This window comes from Cyphellophora europaea (genome assembly GCF_000365145.1).
Source record: "Cyphellophora europaea CBS 101466 unplaced genomic scaffold supercont1.4, whole genome shotgun sequence".
Taxonomy (NCBI): domain Eukaryota; kingdom Fungi; phylum Ascomycota; class Eurotiomycetes; order Chaetothyriales; family Cyphellophoraceae; genus Cyphellophora; species Cyphellophora europaea.
In genome coordinates this window covers 1480517-1495148 of record NW_008481810.1, presented here as the reverse complement: position 1 = coordinate 1495148, position 14632 = coordinate 1480517, and the positions used below count along the sequence as shown (strand labels likewise).

General features: G+C 53.8%; 2 protein-coding genes across 2 annotated transcripts; one reads left to right on the top strand and one right to left on the bottom strand.

Annotated features, from left to right (window-relative positions):
• Positions 1 to 1064: 1064 nt before the first annotated feature.
• On the top strand, positions 1065 to 3461 carry HMPREF1541_04797 (uncharacterized protein; the record flags this gene model as incomplete). The annotated part of the gene is made up of 4 exons (XM_008719141.1): positions 1065 to 1326; positions 1378 to 2520; positions 2570 to 3241; positions 3295 to 3461. The coding sequence occupies 4 exons, from the start codon at positions 1065 to 1067 to the stop codon at positions 3459 to 3461; spliced, it is 2244 nt and encodes a 747-aa protein (XP_008717363.1).
• Positions 3462 to 9530: 6069 nt separating this feature from the next.
• On the bottom strand, positions 9531 to 10949 carry HMPREF1541_04796 (uncharacterized protein; the record flags this gene model as incomplete). The annotated part of the gene is made up of 1 exon (XM_008719140.1): positions 9531 to 10949. One exon carries the CDS (start codon positions 10947 to 10949, stop codon positions 9531 to 9533), a length of 1419 nt encoding a protein of 472 aa, XP_008717362.1.
• Between the last annotated feature and the right edge of the window lie 3683 nt (positions 10950 to 14632).

Here is a 14632-nt window from a genome sequence, read left to right as displayed (position 1 = left end):
CCACCCCTGCAAATCCAAAATTCAACTCTTTTGACTCGACATTCGCTTCTTCTCCCACCGCTACGACTGCCGCTGCCGCCGCCGCCCTCTGCACCTAAAATCCCACCTACCGGCTCCTTCTTCCACCACTTCGATCCTCGGCTCTGATGCACCACGCCTAACCACACCCAACCTTGGCCGCTCCACGCTCACTCGCCCGCTCGCCCAAACCCCTACCCCAGCAGACACCATTCATAAGGGCCGGTCTCTGCACCGCCACTTCTGACGTCTATCTCTTCCATACCCGCCGACCGTTGGCCTGTTCAGCCCGCTCTCTTTGTCCCAGACTACTCAACACCACTACTACCGACCTCTACCACTCTCGACCAGCACATCGATGCACCATAGTACATGGTATGCCCTGCTTTCATCTCTCTCACCCCTGCTCTCTCCAGTCGAAACCGTGCTCCATGACCCTAGCCCTCTCTCGCTCCGGAAATAATCTATCACATGCCGCGCCCTGGTCTCCCGAAATCGCCCACTGTTTCAACTTCACCACATCCTCCAGTCTTGGGGCGCTCTCGATCTTTGGCTCTCGACCAAAACAGTTTCGGTCTTATACTTGTCCCTCTCCATCCTCTGACCCTCACCCTGGTCTGCCCTGGTCTGCCCTGGTCCCAAGCCCTGACAGGCATTGTTTGGAGTCCCTTTTTATCCATTGGCCAATAGGATACTACCTTGTTCCCATCGTCCTGGACCGAGCACCTATCTGAGCAGGACAACCACCAAGAGTACGCCTTTCCCACTCTCCATTGTTTGTCGGACACAAGCGACCTACCAGGCAACTGCCAACTCGCTCCAGTACCCGGCCGTCGTCTAAGCGAGAATGGTGTTCCTGTCGCCAATCTCTCCACAAGCCCAACGCCGATCCTGGTTACTCAGTGCACTCTTGATCTTTACTTCGTTTTGACCATCTTACACCCCGGGCGCATGTTCATCATCTTATTCCCCGAGTGGCACATGCCTTGTTGACGTCCTGCGTCTCTCACCATCCTTGCGGTGAACTGTACTGACGAACTGTCTTGATGCAGCATCGTCCATCACACCCGTATCCAGGACCGGCGCCTTTACAAACCCCTCAGCACCAGCCGCGCGTGGTGAGCGGTAGCCAGCCTGAGCAACAGCCGTATTCTGTCGCTGGTGTCTACAATCCGCAGACTGGCCTCCAGTCGCCATTCCTGGGACATCAGCAGCACTTCCAGAGTCAACAGACGGCCGAACCTTCATATTACCAGAACCCAAGCCCCCGAAGTCAACATAGTGCAGCTGGACCCTATTATCCAGCTGGTAAGTGCCTTGTGACCGACCGTTGTGCGAAAATTCTGACCAATGTCAAAGAAAAACCAGAGTCTATGGCCGCAACCGCCACCATGCAGCGCCCTTACCCCTCCATCTACAATACGCCGCAATCCAACTCTCCTGCTTCGGTGACCTCGCCCCAGTCGCACGATCCAGCCAGGCCAATGTATGGCCATCCGGGGCCCCAGATGTACGGTTATCCGCAGTATCAACCCATGAGCCAGCCAACGAGCTATGGGCATAGCCAAAGCCAACAGCCGCCTCATCAAATGGGTGGCCAGTCAATGCTGCAATATCCGCCTCATAGCCAGCAATTACCCCAACCAGGCGTGTCCAGCCAACATCCAGGAATCTCTAGCCAGAGCCCCCGGATGAAGAATGAGCCGCCGCAGCAATCGCAGTACATGCCGATGAAATCCGAGCAGAACCAGCAATATATGGGCATGAAACCCGAACCCAGCCAGCATCATCAAACACCGCAGCAGCAACGGCCTCCAATGCTCTCCCAATATCCGCAGCAGCATACTCCTGCCCCGCCGAGCTCGAATCTACAAACGCCGCAATCTCAGCAAGCGCCTCCTACCGGGTCAAGCGCAGCACCCGGGCCAATTCCGGCTACCACCCCACTGGTTGTGAAGCAGGATTCTAGTGGAGTTCAATGGATCGCGTTCGAGTATTCGCGAGACCGCGTGAAGATGGAGTACACTATTCGATGCGACGTCGAGTCGGTGGACACCAATGCTCTCTCCAACGAGTTCAAGACCGAGAATTGCGTTTACCCTCGGGCAACAGTGCCAAAAGACCAGTACAAAGGCAATCGACTGAACTACGAAACGGACTGCAACCAGGTCGGATGGGCCCTGGCAGAACTGAATACCTGTCTACGCGGCAAGCGAGGATTGATTCAGCGGGCAGTCGACAGCTGGAGGAATAGCAACCAGGATCCTCGCTTGCGAAGTAGGAGGGTCCGACGGCAAGCCAAAATCACCACCAGATCGAAGATGGGACCGTCGACGGCTAGTCAGACACCTGGACCGAGTGCTCCAGGCTCAGCAGGGCTTCCTGGTCAAAACTCAATGCCTGCCCCCAGTTCTAGACCGCCGGGGACGATCTCGACTGCCCCTCAATCAATCCATCACCATGGACAAGACCTCTCGCCTACAGGTCATGACAACATGCCCCGTAAGTCAGCCCATATCTCAACTGACTGATCACGCTGACAATTTAGCAGCTTCTGCGTACTCTTCCACTCATCAGAGTTACCGGCAAAGTCCTGCCAGCCAACATATGCCGAGTCCGAATGACATTCGACAAGCACACGTCTTCCCAAGTTACCAGGCTTACCCACAAGTTCCAACGAGCATGTCCTCGATGCCGCCCACCATGCCGCCCGGTATGCATCACCTCGGTCGACAAGGTGGCCCCGCGGCCATGGCTTCTAAGGACGCGGATCAGAAGAACGAGGACGACATTGCGCTGTTTGGCGATGTACCCGAGGACAAACGTCGCAAATTCATCCTGGTCGAAGACACGCAGAAGAATGCGAGAGTCCGCGTGAAGGTGACGCTGGACCAAATCGAAATGAGCGAGATTCCCGACTCTTATCGCAAACAGAACTCTGTTTTTCCTCGAGCATACTACCCCATTCAAATGCCTGGCAGCAGAGAGCCTTCTCGAGGCGACCGCTACGTTGAGGAGGGACAGGAGGTCGATAGTGGAGCTCCTGTTGTTGGAAAGACCAACGTTCCGCTACAATTGCCAGGTGGAGAGGCGGAAGTAACGGTGCCGCAGGTCTCACGAAGCAAACGAGGGCGAGAGGAGAAGGTCAACGAACTGGGCTACAGGATGGCTTGGGGACAAGGACGAGTCTTCTCGAACCGCCCCGTCTTCCTTGCACGCGCATGTAAGTGTTTGCAGGACCGTGCACTGCGTACTCAAAGCTAACTATGACTCTAGTGGACGCCTATCGAACCAAGCAAAGAAGCACTTTGATGTCTGCTGGACAAGATGTCTCGGTTGTGCCCGACCATCTCGAAACGCGCCCCGGCAAGCGACGATGGGTTGAACGGACCAGTGCCATCAGCCCACCCGACCAACCGCCTGCCACAGTCTCGTCAGAGTAGGTGTATTGTGTGGCACGTCCCAGCGCTTATTATCCGACCTGTACAATACGCGCAGTCGTTGAGACACGCCGTGGAATGGCCCCGGTACCCCCGAATCAGAAATTGAACCCCCGGTGCTGGTTACACCATTTGACGACAACCACGACAACGACCGAAAGCGGCTACGGACGTTCGAAAATGGCACGGTGAGCGTTGCCATCTTCTGTTCATCGTTGCGGATACCCCATTTGCGATTTTCTACTTCTTTATTGACGACATGTCCAATCTTCTTGAGTCGGTGGGGAAGGAAATTCGACTGCTGTTTGCGAAGGATTTGTGCCCTGGCTTCTGGGCTTTTACGATGGATTATGACGGCCGTTTTACTTCCTCGACATGCTCTGGATTCGAGCTACCATTGTTTTTTTTTCACTTTGTGTTCTTGCTGGAGGTGTGGGCGTTGGATTTTTGCTAGGGTACGATTGGCAAGCGAGTTCGACAATCGTGAGAACAAGAGTGTTGGACATAAAAACTTGGCTTGCACATATATGGTTCTATCTGTTTTTGTTCTCTTGGAGACTTTTAGGTCTATGACGAGCCGGTCAGGCTTCGTTTCGCTGTACAGAAGATCTGCAACGCGAAGAGGGGAAGGAATGAACGTGTACGGAGGCTCAGCATACCTGTGAAGGGGAGGAGGGGCAAGCAACGACCTTTTACTTCTTGAGACATCTACATTTTCACTTCCTAGGAGAAGCGGGTTTGGAGCACGGACTGCGCTGAGGCAGAGGGGAGGGGAGGAAGGAGAAATGGGCTCTCGAAGAGGCAATATTCAAAGATCGGCAGTTGCGTTCGCGGCCACGCCGACCGGGCAGCTTCGCAAAGCAAATAGCGCAACCAACGGTGGCCATGGTCCAGGCAGGCATCAACAATACCTATTGCGCCGGAGCTGTTGCCGATCCAAATGATGTTCGCTTCAACCATTTTCCTCTTGTCCCCCTCATTTGTTTAACCCAGTGTGATGTTTCGATGGCACTCTACGGCCGAAGATACTCGCTCAGAGACAACCCCTTGAAGCCGAACATGCATCAGCCACTTGACCTCTCGATCTACGCGCTCGCGAATCCGTCTCGAACTCCGGCCCGGGCATCCTAGGCTTTGTCTGTGAGCCAGAAGCAAAGATACTGCAGTTCAGCTTCACGCCCATCATGGGCCCATATCTTGTCCAACATACCCTGCAACCATGGTCTAAGCTCGTACGTCTCACGTGCTCGCAAGGATTCGATGGTCAACAGGCTTAAGATCAACATTTCTCGTCGGCGTACTTTGGGTAGTGAGACGAACATTGCAACAGGCAGGACATTGAATACAACCTGGCGAGGCATCGACTGGGGCAAAGATCGGCTATTAGCCATTTACTCGATTGCGCTCAAACGTGCTTTGCATGGACGTGTGTGTCACTGCGAAATACAGGGAGCTGGTCGGCGACTGAGTGCCATACAGTATCCATGCTCACATCCTTGTGTCCGCACGGACACAAAGGTCGCCACACTAGCTCACCTCGTGGTTACCCTGCATAGTACAGACGTCCGTTTGCGCACGCGCCACACGCTGGGACCAGGTACGGACACATCCACCGGCTTTTGCTCTTGGTCTTGATCGACACAACCAGGAGTTGGGCCAAGCGAGGTAACTACGTACTACTAGCATCACGGCATGCCTGATTGCTTCAATCTCGTCTCAGCAAACACCCAGAGTGACAGAATTTGGTACTCCGTACAGAGCGAGAATTACCCGTATCTGATGGCCGTGGCGTCTGAGGAAATGCCTCGGGGGCTCGTGCTCTGTCGGTTAACCACAATCATCAAAGCGCAGCCGAAGACAGCCGGGGCCCGTGCTTGCTAAGATCTTGCCATGTTCGCGAACCGGCTGGTGGCCCAGCACACAGTCGTTACGAGCACCGATATCCGACTTTGTTTCCGCTTTCGTTTGCGGACAAGGTGCATCGATTTTGTTCGACTGATGCTTTCTATCCTCTAAGCTAGGTTTGGGGCTCAATCCAATCCTGCATTGGCTGACTCTCGGACATTGCACTATCCCGCAGGTCAGCAGGCAACGGACGGAACTGTACCCTCGTACGGAGTATGCGCGTTGGGACAACGCCATCAACGGCCACTGCGGGGCATTTGGGCTTGAGGTGGCAGCGTCAATTTCCCTGCCGTGGGGTAAGGCTGAGATTAAGGAGTCTTGGTGTTTACACTGCGGGAGGACCACAAGGTCGTCGGAGAAGGACATCATCGAAACGCACTTGTCGACCGTCGGCTCCATAATCACAAAGCTATCTGAACGTTAGGTGCTCAATCTCGGTGACTACTATCATTCAGATTTGGATGAGGTTGGATCCCCCGATACGATGCGCGCTAAATCTGAGTTTTCGACGGCACGGGATGAACCAGTGTTCAGCCCTTGACAGCGCAGCGTGTTTCAGGTTTCTTCATCGAAGATTGCAAACAAACTCACTGGTGGAATCAGAAACGGCTCAGGATCACAAGTCGACGCGTATCTTGACACGCCTCGCTCATTCCATGATCCGAGCATGGTTTGTCGGTCCGGAGTAGATGATTGGCATCTCCGCAGAGCCTCCCTTCGCTTTCTCCAAGCTCGACACCGTCGAGGGCGATGTTGTTTCAAGTTTTTAGAATGTGGACTCTACGGGACACTCATCTTTTAGCAAGCCTGTCCATCTCTAATCTTGCAAATCACCGCGGTACTGTGAGCAGAACCCCGAACGGTATGTTGGCGTTGGCCGCCAGTTCCCACACCCAAGGATCACTGCTACCCACCCCAGCGCCTTCTGCAGTGCCAAAGGCAGTAGCGGCTTTTCTATCCCTACCCTTGATGGCGGATATGAGTGGAGCACGGAGTACGCCCGTCGAAAAGCAAGGCAAGGAAAACAAGTCAGCACCGTGGTCATGTCCCCACGCACAAACCGCGCAGAGAAGGCCCGGGCCAGAGGCCAGATGCCTGCTTGGTCTGTGGACTCAGTGGTCTCCTCACAGCGCGTGGATATGCGGCGTGGTCAGCACCCTGGTCAGTACTACTAGGGGGCGGTTATGCTCCCCTTCCGACCAGGACTTTTGACCTCACGGCGCACGCAGGCAAGGGTCGAGGAAGTGATTTTGCAAACAAGATGTGAGGAGCGATTGCTGTTTTGCGATTCAATCTGAACCAGCGTCACTGCATGTCCGTCATGAACCCTACACTTTGCGTGTAGAGACCATCGCACACCCCTTAACATCTTTGCCTCTACCGACCGCTGGCCCACATCCAGTGGCAATGACCCCAGCAGGGCTAGCTGCAGCAGCGGCGAACCCGCGCCTTAGCTACGAAGCAAAGCGTCTCTGAGAGCCAATATGCTGAGCCCACACCCATGTGTCCTTCCTGGGCTCGAGGCCTGGGCTTTACTGCCTACCTAGGCCTCAACGTTAGTCTCTTGGACCTGATGATCTGTCTACGCTACGTGGCAAAGAGGGCCGGTAAACCCGCTCCCTGCCTCGGCCTCCTATCGGGCTCCCTCGAGTCTTGCAGGGGAAGGAGATATGCGGTTCCGAGCGAAGTTTCCAGGTTCGAGACGGGCTGCAGGATCATCACAGGATGGTGGGAGGGTCACCTCTGGGCCGTTGATGTGCGCAAAACCTACACGCCGGAAAGCTTTCGCAGACTGGCAGGCCTTACCCGCCGACTCGAGCCATGTGAACGGTCTATATCGACTCATTCGACGCCGGATGAGGCGTCCTTGAGCCTGCGGGCAGGAAGAGAGGAGTCATATAGATCATGCAAAGGCTTAAAAGCGCACAGGTCCAAGAGGAGCAGAAGATGTCAACGCAGCGGACACATCATCACATTCCCTCTCCGAACGTATTGGTCGAGCTGTTCCGTAGGGCCAGCACATCAGATTTCGGTTCGCATGAAGCAGTGAGTACCAAGGATATTCGCTGTACGCTGCGCCCGAGAGGGGCAGCGTGCAGTCAGTCGTCTTTCCTCTTGACTTGTCTGATGTGAAGCCACGCTGAGCCCTCATCCAGGATCCTTTGATCAGCCTGGATACGATCCAGACGCCGCTGCCGTTCCTTCCCCTCTCCAGACTCTAGCCGGAGATGCCTTGGTCAAGCACCAGTCCGTGCCTGCCGCGTCCTCCCGGTCGTAAGAACCATCGTTGACCACCACACGCCCGCCTCCGACCTCATTTTCACGAACAGGAGACCCAATTGATAGGTTTTCTATCCAACACCTACCTCTCTATGGAAGACTGAACGAGATCCAAGTGACACATTGGCTATCCAATCCTTACCTCTCCAAGGAACAACTGAACACCGAGTGACTCGCCGCCCCCTTTCATTCCCGCCAGCCAGCGTTGAGGAAGGAGAGCAAGTGTCACCGTTCACGATAGCACACCTCCTGCCTCTCTCTCTCCCCCCCCCCTCTCCGCGATTGGCCCATAACGCTATGTATGTCATACCTCGTCACACAACTTTCAGAAGACTGGCCTTTCGCCGCGGAGGGGAACCTACGGCCCATGAAGCCACACAGCTGTCCGAATCCTTCCTAAAACGTAACGTAACGTGTCCATTTCAGCGAGGGAACAGAACAAGCAGCAGGTCTGGTCTGGTCTGGTCTGTTCTATCGTACCTACGCGCTGTGGTGGGCCACCTCGGCTCATTCTTCACTTGGATCTAGGAAGGAGTGAGAGTACTTGACAATAGGCGCGGGCGCGGTCTCGAAACATTTGTCGAGAGCTGCTTTGCATGTGACATGTCTTTCTGATATACTCGCTAGATAGTACAGACGTGGCTCCGTCCTGCCTGCTGATCTTCGCAATGCGGATGATAATCTCTCTTGAAATGGCAAATGTGTTTCTTTACCAACGCCTAGCATGCCTCCCGTCGGCCATGGCCTGCTGACTTGGGTCTCATATGTATTGTGAAAGTTCCTCAATGGATATTTGAGCGTGTCCTACTTTGCATGCGGTTTCGACCGGCCGAGGCACTAGTCTCTTCAAACTCTTGTGGCAGGCGCATCATCCGGAGAAGTACCGCATGGGCCATATGAAGAGTATCGGAAGCTGCCGCCCGAAGAGCGTTGGGCCCTGCTGGGCGAAATACAGAAGGTGCCTGAGCTAGTGGTGGACCGTAGTCCTGAGATCTCTACCAGCAATGGCGAGAGAGCTGCTGGAAGGGCTCAGTTTGGTTCAATGGCTAATGAGTGCCGACACTGTGCTTCTGTTCGACCCAGATGATTCCACGATGGCTGTCGTCCTTGCCTACCTAAAAGTCGAGAGCATGTCAAACTGTCTCCAGGATGGGTATGTGAATCTCCCGGAGTCAGGATGAGATAAAGTTACCTCCGTTTCCTATATATCATCGTCAACAAGCAAGTGCGCGCCACAAGTCCACGAAAGTTGCGTGACAAGGCAAGCTTGTAGTGGAGGTGATTGAATAGAGTATGCCTCTTAGCTGGCCTATACCTCACACCAAATCGACCTGGACTGCTCGATTTCAGTTGTTATATTGCTTCTGAGTCTTTGGCCTAGCACCAAAATGCGAGCACGATATGCATGATGGACGACAGTCTTCTCTAGGATAGTGCTGGAGGGAAGACGGGTTCATGCAATTTGATACATCAGTTGGCGAACGCGTCCAGGGATGTGGGAGGGTATACCTCGAGCCACACAGGATGATAGACATCTGTAGTTTCTGGCATAGCAATGCACGTGTCTAAATTGCCGTCAATCAGGCACCAGAGTTGTATCAAGAGACCATCGGACGAAGCGAGTGGTCGTGACCAGGAGGCGCGGTGTATTCCCCGCAATATCACTTATAACCGAATACACAGCAGAGGTAGCGAAGTATTCAGTTGATGCTCGGCCGTCCTAATCACAAAAGGTAATTACAGAAGAAGCGATATTCGAATGTATATCTCAAGCATCCCTGCTGTTAAGATGATGGGGTGATTGAATTCGGAAATGCGCTAGATCGCCGAACGCCGACGCTGTTTGCATAATTGTCCATCCCATCGCTTTGCCGATAACTGTAAAGATCATGCTGCAGACACTCTGCTGCTAGCGGGTCGCCTTTCACCCGTGGAATGACTCGCTCTGCGTCGACTTTTCTTCCGCCGACTCTTGTTGTACCGGCTGCGGTCATCCTCTTCCAGGAGACCTGCCCTCTTTTTCAACTTGTAAACCACGCGGCCCATATTGTATATGCTGTAAGGAGAAGCATGTCGAGCGCAAGGTGACATGCGCAGTGGAAGGAACCAATCAATAACGCGCTCTCCCATGACCTCTTTGAAATTTTCGAAAGGACCGAGGTCGAAAGGATTATCTCCCGGCTCAGTCTCCAAGATAGCAAACATCCTGTTCTCAGGCGGGACCGGTTGTGTAGACGCCTCTCGTACGGATGCTGGGGCATGCGTTGTCAAGGATGGCGCGATGGACTGAGCAGGAGGCGGTATCTCCACTGTGGCTTCCGGATAGTCAGCGCCAGCATTCTGGAGAAGCTGTAATTGCTCCTGTGGAGGCCGAGGATAAGTTATCCATCGATTGTTGTCGCGGTGTGCTTGGTCGAGTCGTGTCCAAGTCTGCTCGGATACGTAGACGGCGAGATAGTATACGTGACTTCTCCGGTCGATATTTTCGATAGTCGTGGTGTTTTGGAAAGCAAATTGCAGACTCGATACGCACATGCCTAAGCCAAAGAGTAGGAACAGCGCCGAGAAGGCGATTGCAAGGATCCAATGTACGTCGAATGTGGAGGTATGCCTTTGGCGCTGGGCCAGGAAATACGCAACGTGGACCAAATTGAACAAGCAGAAGACCGCAGTCCAGAAGGTGAACTGGATGAAGTACTTGAAAGACGTTTCTGACACAATGCCAGACACCCAGGGGCAGAAGTGGTCCATCTTGTATACGCAACGATTGAGCTCGCTGCAGTGGTGCACACGATCGAGTTTGAAGTTGTAGCAGGCACTGCAAAACCGCGGTCGGCCATCGTGCTGGCATACGAATACGTCCTTGGTCCAGAAATCTTGAACGCGGTAGCTCTCAGCATCAGCGTATGTCCCTTTAGCAGAATAGCCCTCTGATGAGTCCGCGTCGAGGCTGTCTTCCTTCTCAGAGCCACCATTTGCATTATTGGATTTTGTCTTGCGCTGATTTTCGATATACCACTGCGGCCCACGAGGGACTACACCGGGGTTCGTTAGGACCGTGTGGATTAGGCGGCCATAGCATATTAGAAGGATGAGCAGGAGAATGTAGAACAACGTAAGAATAGCGATGGCGGGAGCCGTTTGACGTGGTAGTGCTAAGGATGGACTGGGATTGAGGAGATAGTCGAGGCATTCGACCTTGGTGACGACCCAAGATGCATATCCGATGATTGCAAGGAGTATCACTGGGATGATACGCGCTGTCCATACGTTGGCTCTGCGGTTGGCAGCGGCGCTCGCCGGCATTGCGAAAGCGACTGCACTACTAGCAAGCCGCTGCTGACATTTTCTCTCACAAAAAGTGCGTAAGTCTGAGGGATATAACGATCATGAGGAAGCAACGCACGGTATGCAGTCGTATGCACAGGATCGGTGCGTATACATCACGTCCGGAGTTGACGGATGAAGACTGGAGAGTAGTTGGAACTGCGTCTCGTCTCGCGGCTTCGCCTCGTCATCAAAGCTGGGCACTGGCTAATTGACTAGCCCAGAATCGGACTAGTGCCAGACAACGTCAAGTGAGACTCTACACAGTAGAATACACTTCACATACACTTCATGCTCCTAGTACCACAGTATACACAAAACAGTTGTCGAGTTCCGCTTGCGTGTGGCCCGGATATGATGTTCTCACGGCCTTTCCAATCACAGTTGCAGGTGGCGTGTAGGTGCCTTCTGGGTGGCTGTGATAGCCGCCCTTTGCCTGATTTTGGTGACCGGACTTGTCTGCAAAGCTTCGCAACCTATTTATGAGTCCACACCAGTGGCCTCGGCGCCTTGCCGGAAGGTCCTGAAATCGAATTGACTACACCAGTGCTCCGGAAACCCGGGTTGCAATTCTTTCAGGCTGCTACAATCGAAACCCAGGAGCCGGTAGGCATACGAGGAGCCTGGCATCCGGTCCGCAACCAATTTGAGGTCCTGTTCAGAGTCAGTGGTTGCCTCTAGCATAGCCTAGCTGATGCATTGCGGCAGTAGGCTATTCAGATTGGTGCTGAGATCGCCGGTCAAGCGCAGCCGCTACTCGCGAACAGCCTTGCATGTCATTTTTGTCAGCTGTTTCAACGGTCAGCCCGAGCTAGTGGGACTGTGGATAGTGTCTAGGAGTAGTGGATGACTTCTTGTGCTTTTCAAGCGGGACTTCTTCCCACTGAGGCATCTTCACTGTCCTAATTCAGCAACCTAGGACTATGATTGCTCCTCGACTTCTGAACCCCGATGAAAAGGAAGGATTATCGCTTCGACGTTGTTGGCAAGCTTTGGCTCCTCAAGATGTTCTTACTGACCACAGTGGATCTTGCAACATCACAAAAATTAACGCATTCTAGACCAATTCCACAATATGCACACCTGCTATAGGTCGCTTGCGTGCCACTCAATGATCAGAGATGGCTTTCATCATTCTCGTTGGCTCTCGATGTGGACTGCGAGGCAGACAGAATGTGGCACTGTCGCTTGAAGAGGCCCGCTCGTCCTTGATGAGCTGCTTCCTGTGGGACGACTCAGGGTATAAGTTTGAACTCGACGCTCTGCCCGATTCTATCTTGGACAAACAACTTCTCTTCTGCTTTTGTATGAACATTCAAATCACTTACTAGCTGACTGCACCATTGAAGCCGGATTCCGCCCCAGAAGCCTTCCGAACGATCACTATGTGGTTAGTCGTACCCCTGCCCGGCGCCTTTCTACTAACGTCCCGTTGAAGTCTTCATCCGTTTCAAGCGCCAGTCGCGGACGGGCATTGGAGTGTCGGAAATCCGACATACAGCCATTCTGCCGTTGTAATGCAGGATGTGCCGGCCTCTGGCCCAAACCTCGATGTCAATACTGACTCCGCTCTACCATCCGGCCTGCCTCCAGAGGCGATTCGTGCTTGTTCCTATCTGTGGTTCTGCTGCCACTGTGGAGATGGGCCGAAAACCGTCAAGATCAATGCCGCTTGTACTTCATGTGGTCACCAAAGATGTGCGCACTGCAAAGTGATATCGAAGAAATAGGCTAATGTGCCGACTTCATGATTCGGTAAGCCCTTTCACGATCCCATCAACACCGATGCTGATATCAGTAGACAAGTCGAGGTGCAAATGTCTCGGGGCTTCCGTAGCTCATCACTGCTGGACAGTTGTTGGTTGAGTGGGACCGACAGGTTGGTTAATGGATGGAGGCGTGTGCGGCTAGGGATCCGATTGCATCTGATCCAGGCACTTCTGTATGTACTAAAGGTGTCCCTGAGGCTCACATTGAAAACGTTACGTTGGCCTGTCTCTGGGTACCGTTCTTTCCACCCGTGTTTGTCCGCCTTTCAGCCGCTCATGGGACGAGAAGCCTTGGCCTAATGTCTATGGCATAAGTAAGCCCTTTTCCAGGTGAACGCCATCTTCTTTCCCAGACTCTTCCACACATAGACGTGGTAGCTTTGAATGCAACCATTTTTCCTTGCAAAGGGCACCTTGGCGGCATCTTCGAGCCCATCTCCTGACACGCTACGAGTATTCTGATGAGCGGCTGATCTGATCTTTGCACGCTTGCACAACAGCGAGCTTCGAGCTACAGCACAGTATCTGCATCGGAGAGACTCAATGGAGCTGCCACAAGTGAGTTACCGCTCGCTTTCTGGCCAGCACCCCCGCGGCCATAGCACATCAAAACGAGCCGTCATTGCCGCAGGCTGAGCCAACCCCACTGTCATCTACTCAGCACAGCACAGGACATCCGGCCTTGGACAAAATTGAGCAGGCTTCCTAGATCACTCGACGGACCTACCGCGAGGTTTGACTTTGGTGCAATGGCCGAGTTGGGACTAAACGGAATGACCGCAACGAGGCAACTAGAGCTCCACTTATGCGCACTCTTTCCGGGCACTTTGCTTTCCGAACTCGCCGGCCACCGCCCGCAAGGCGTAGGGAAGCTTCTTTTGGTAGGTGGCGCGGAAAATCCATGACTTTCACTCCAGTCCCATGGCAAAGAAAAATACGCAGCGAGCCTGAAGTCACTTGTCGATATTGCTCAGGGCTGTGACACAAGCGAATGCATTTCTGATTGGCTGCAGGCATGATTCGCGGGGACGTTGCGCTACTCCTCTAGGCTGAGGGCTAGGCCTTAACAGGAAAGACCTGAGCTTATGCGTCGCTCCTCGACAACGACATCAACACGCTGATGTGACATCTGCTCATCACTGGCCACGTAATGAGAGCAGCAGAAATTCTGAAAATTTCCACCATGATTCTGCCCATCGATGTGGAACTGCCATGATGCACTGGATTCATCCATTCGTCACTGCGCCACCTTGAGTGCGGTCAAGGTACTCGCTGCTCTGTCAGGAGGAGCTTCGTCATGCCAAATTTGCCCATGTGCAGACGTCCCTCGCCTCTCAGGTAGCGTCCAAATGGCAGTGGCGTGGTCCAGCCTCTCAAATATAGATTGTAGTCTGTCTGCCTTTTGTCAGGACGCTACAAATCATAGTGTTGAATGACTGGCGACATAGGTCGGTTGTGCTGGCCTTGGGCCGATTTCCGAAGAAATGTGGCCCGGTTTGCGGTGCTGCTGAGCCACGACGCCTCGGGCGCTATGCGAACTGCTGCGCTCTTCAATCTCTGCGCTGGTGAAGCCGGACGAAGTCATTGGCAGGAGCGAGGGAAGCCTAGTCTTCCCAGCTGGCTCGTCCTGCTCTACGATACAGAGATCTTACACTGCGAGTGGGACTCGAGCCACTGGAAAGGCGAGGCGCCTACTACTCAGCCACTGTCTGCTCGTCCCGCATTCGACCAAGCGGGCGGTGGCATCATCGGTCGCAATGGCTCAAACATACTCTCGACATTCCTCAGAGGCGGAGCAGACTGCTGGATACACTACAAGCGCCGAGAGCTGACCGAGTTACCAAACCTTCAACTCTCTCCCTAGCACCAGGAGCATGGTATCTTTGTCCCTTT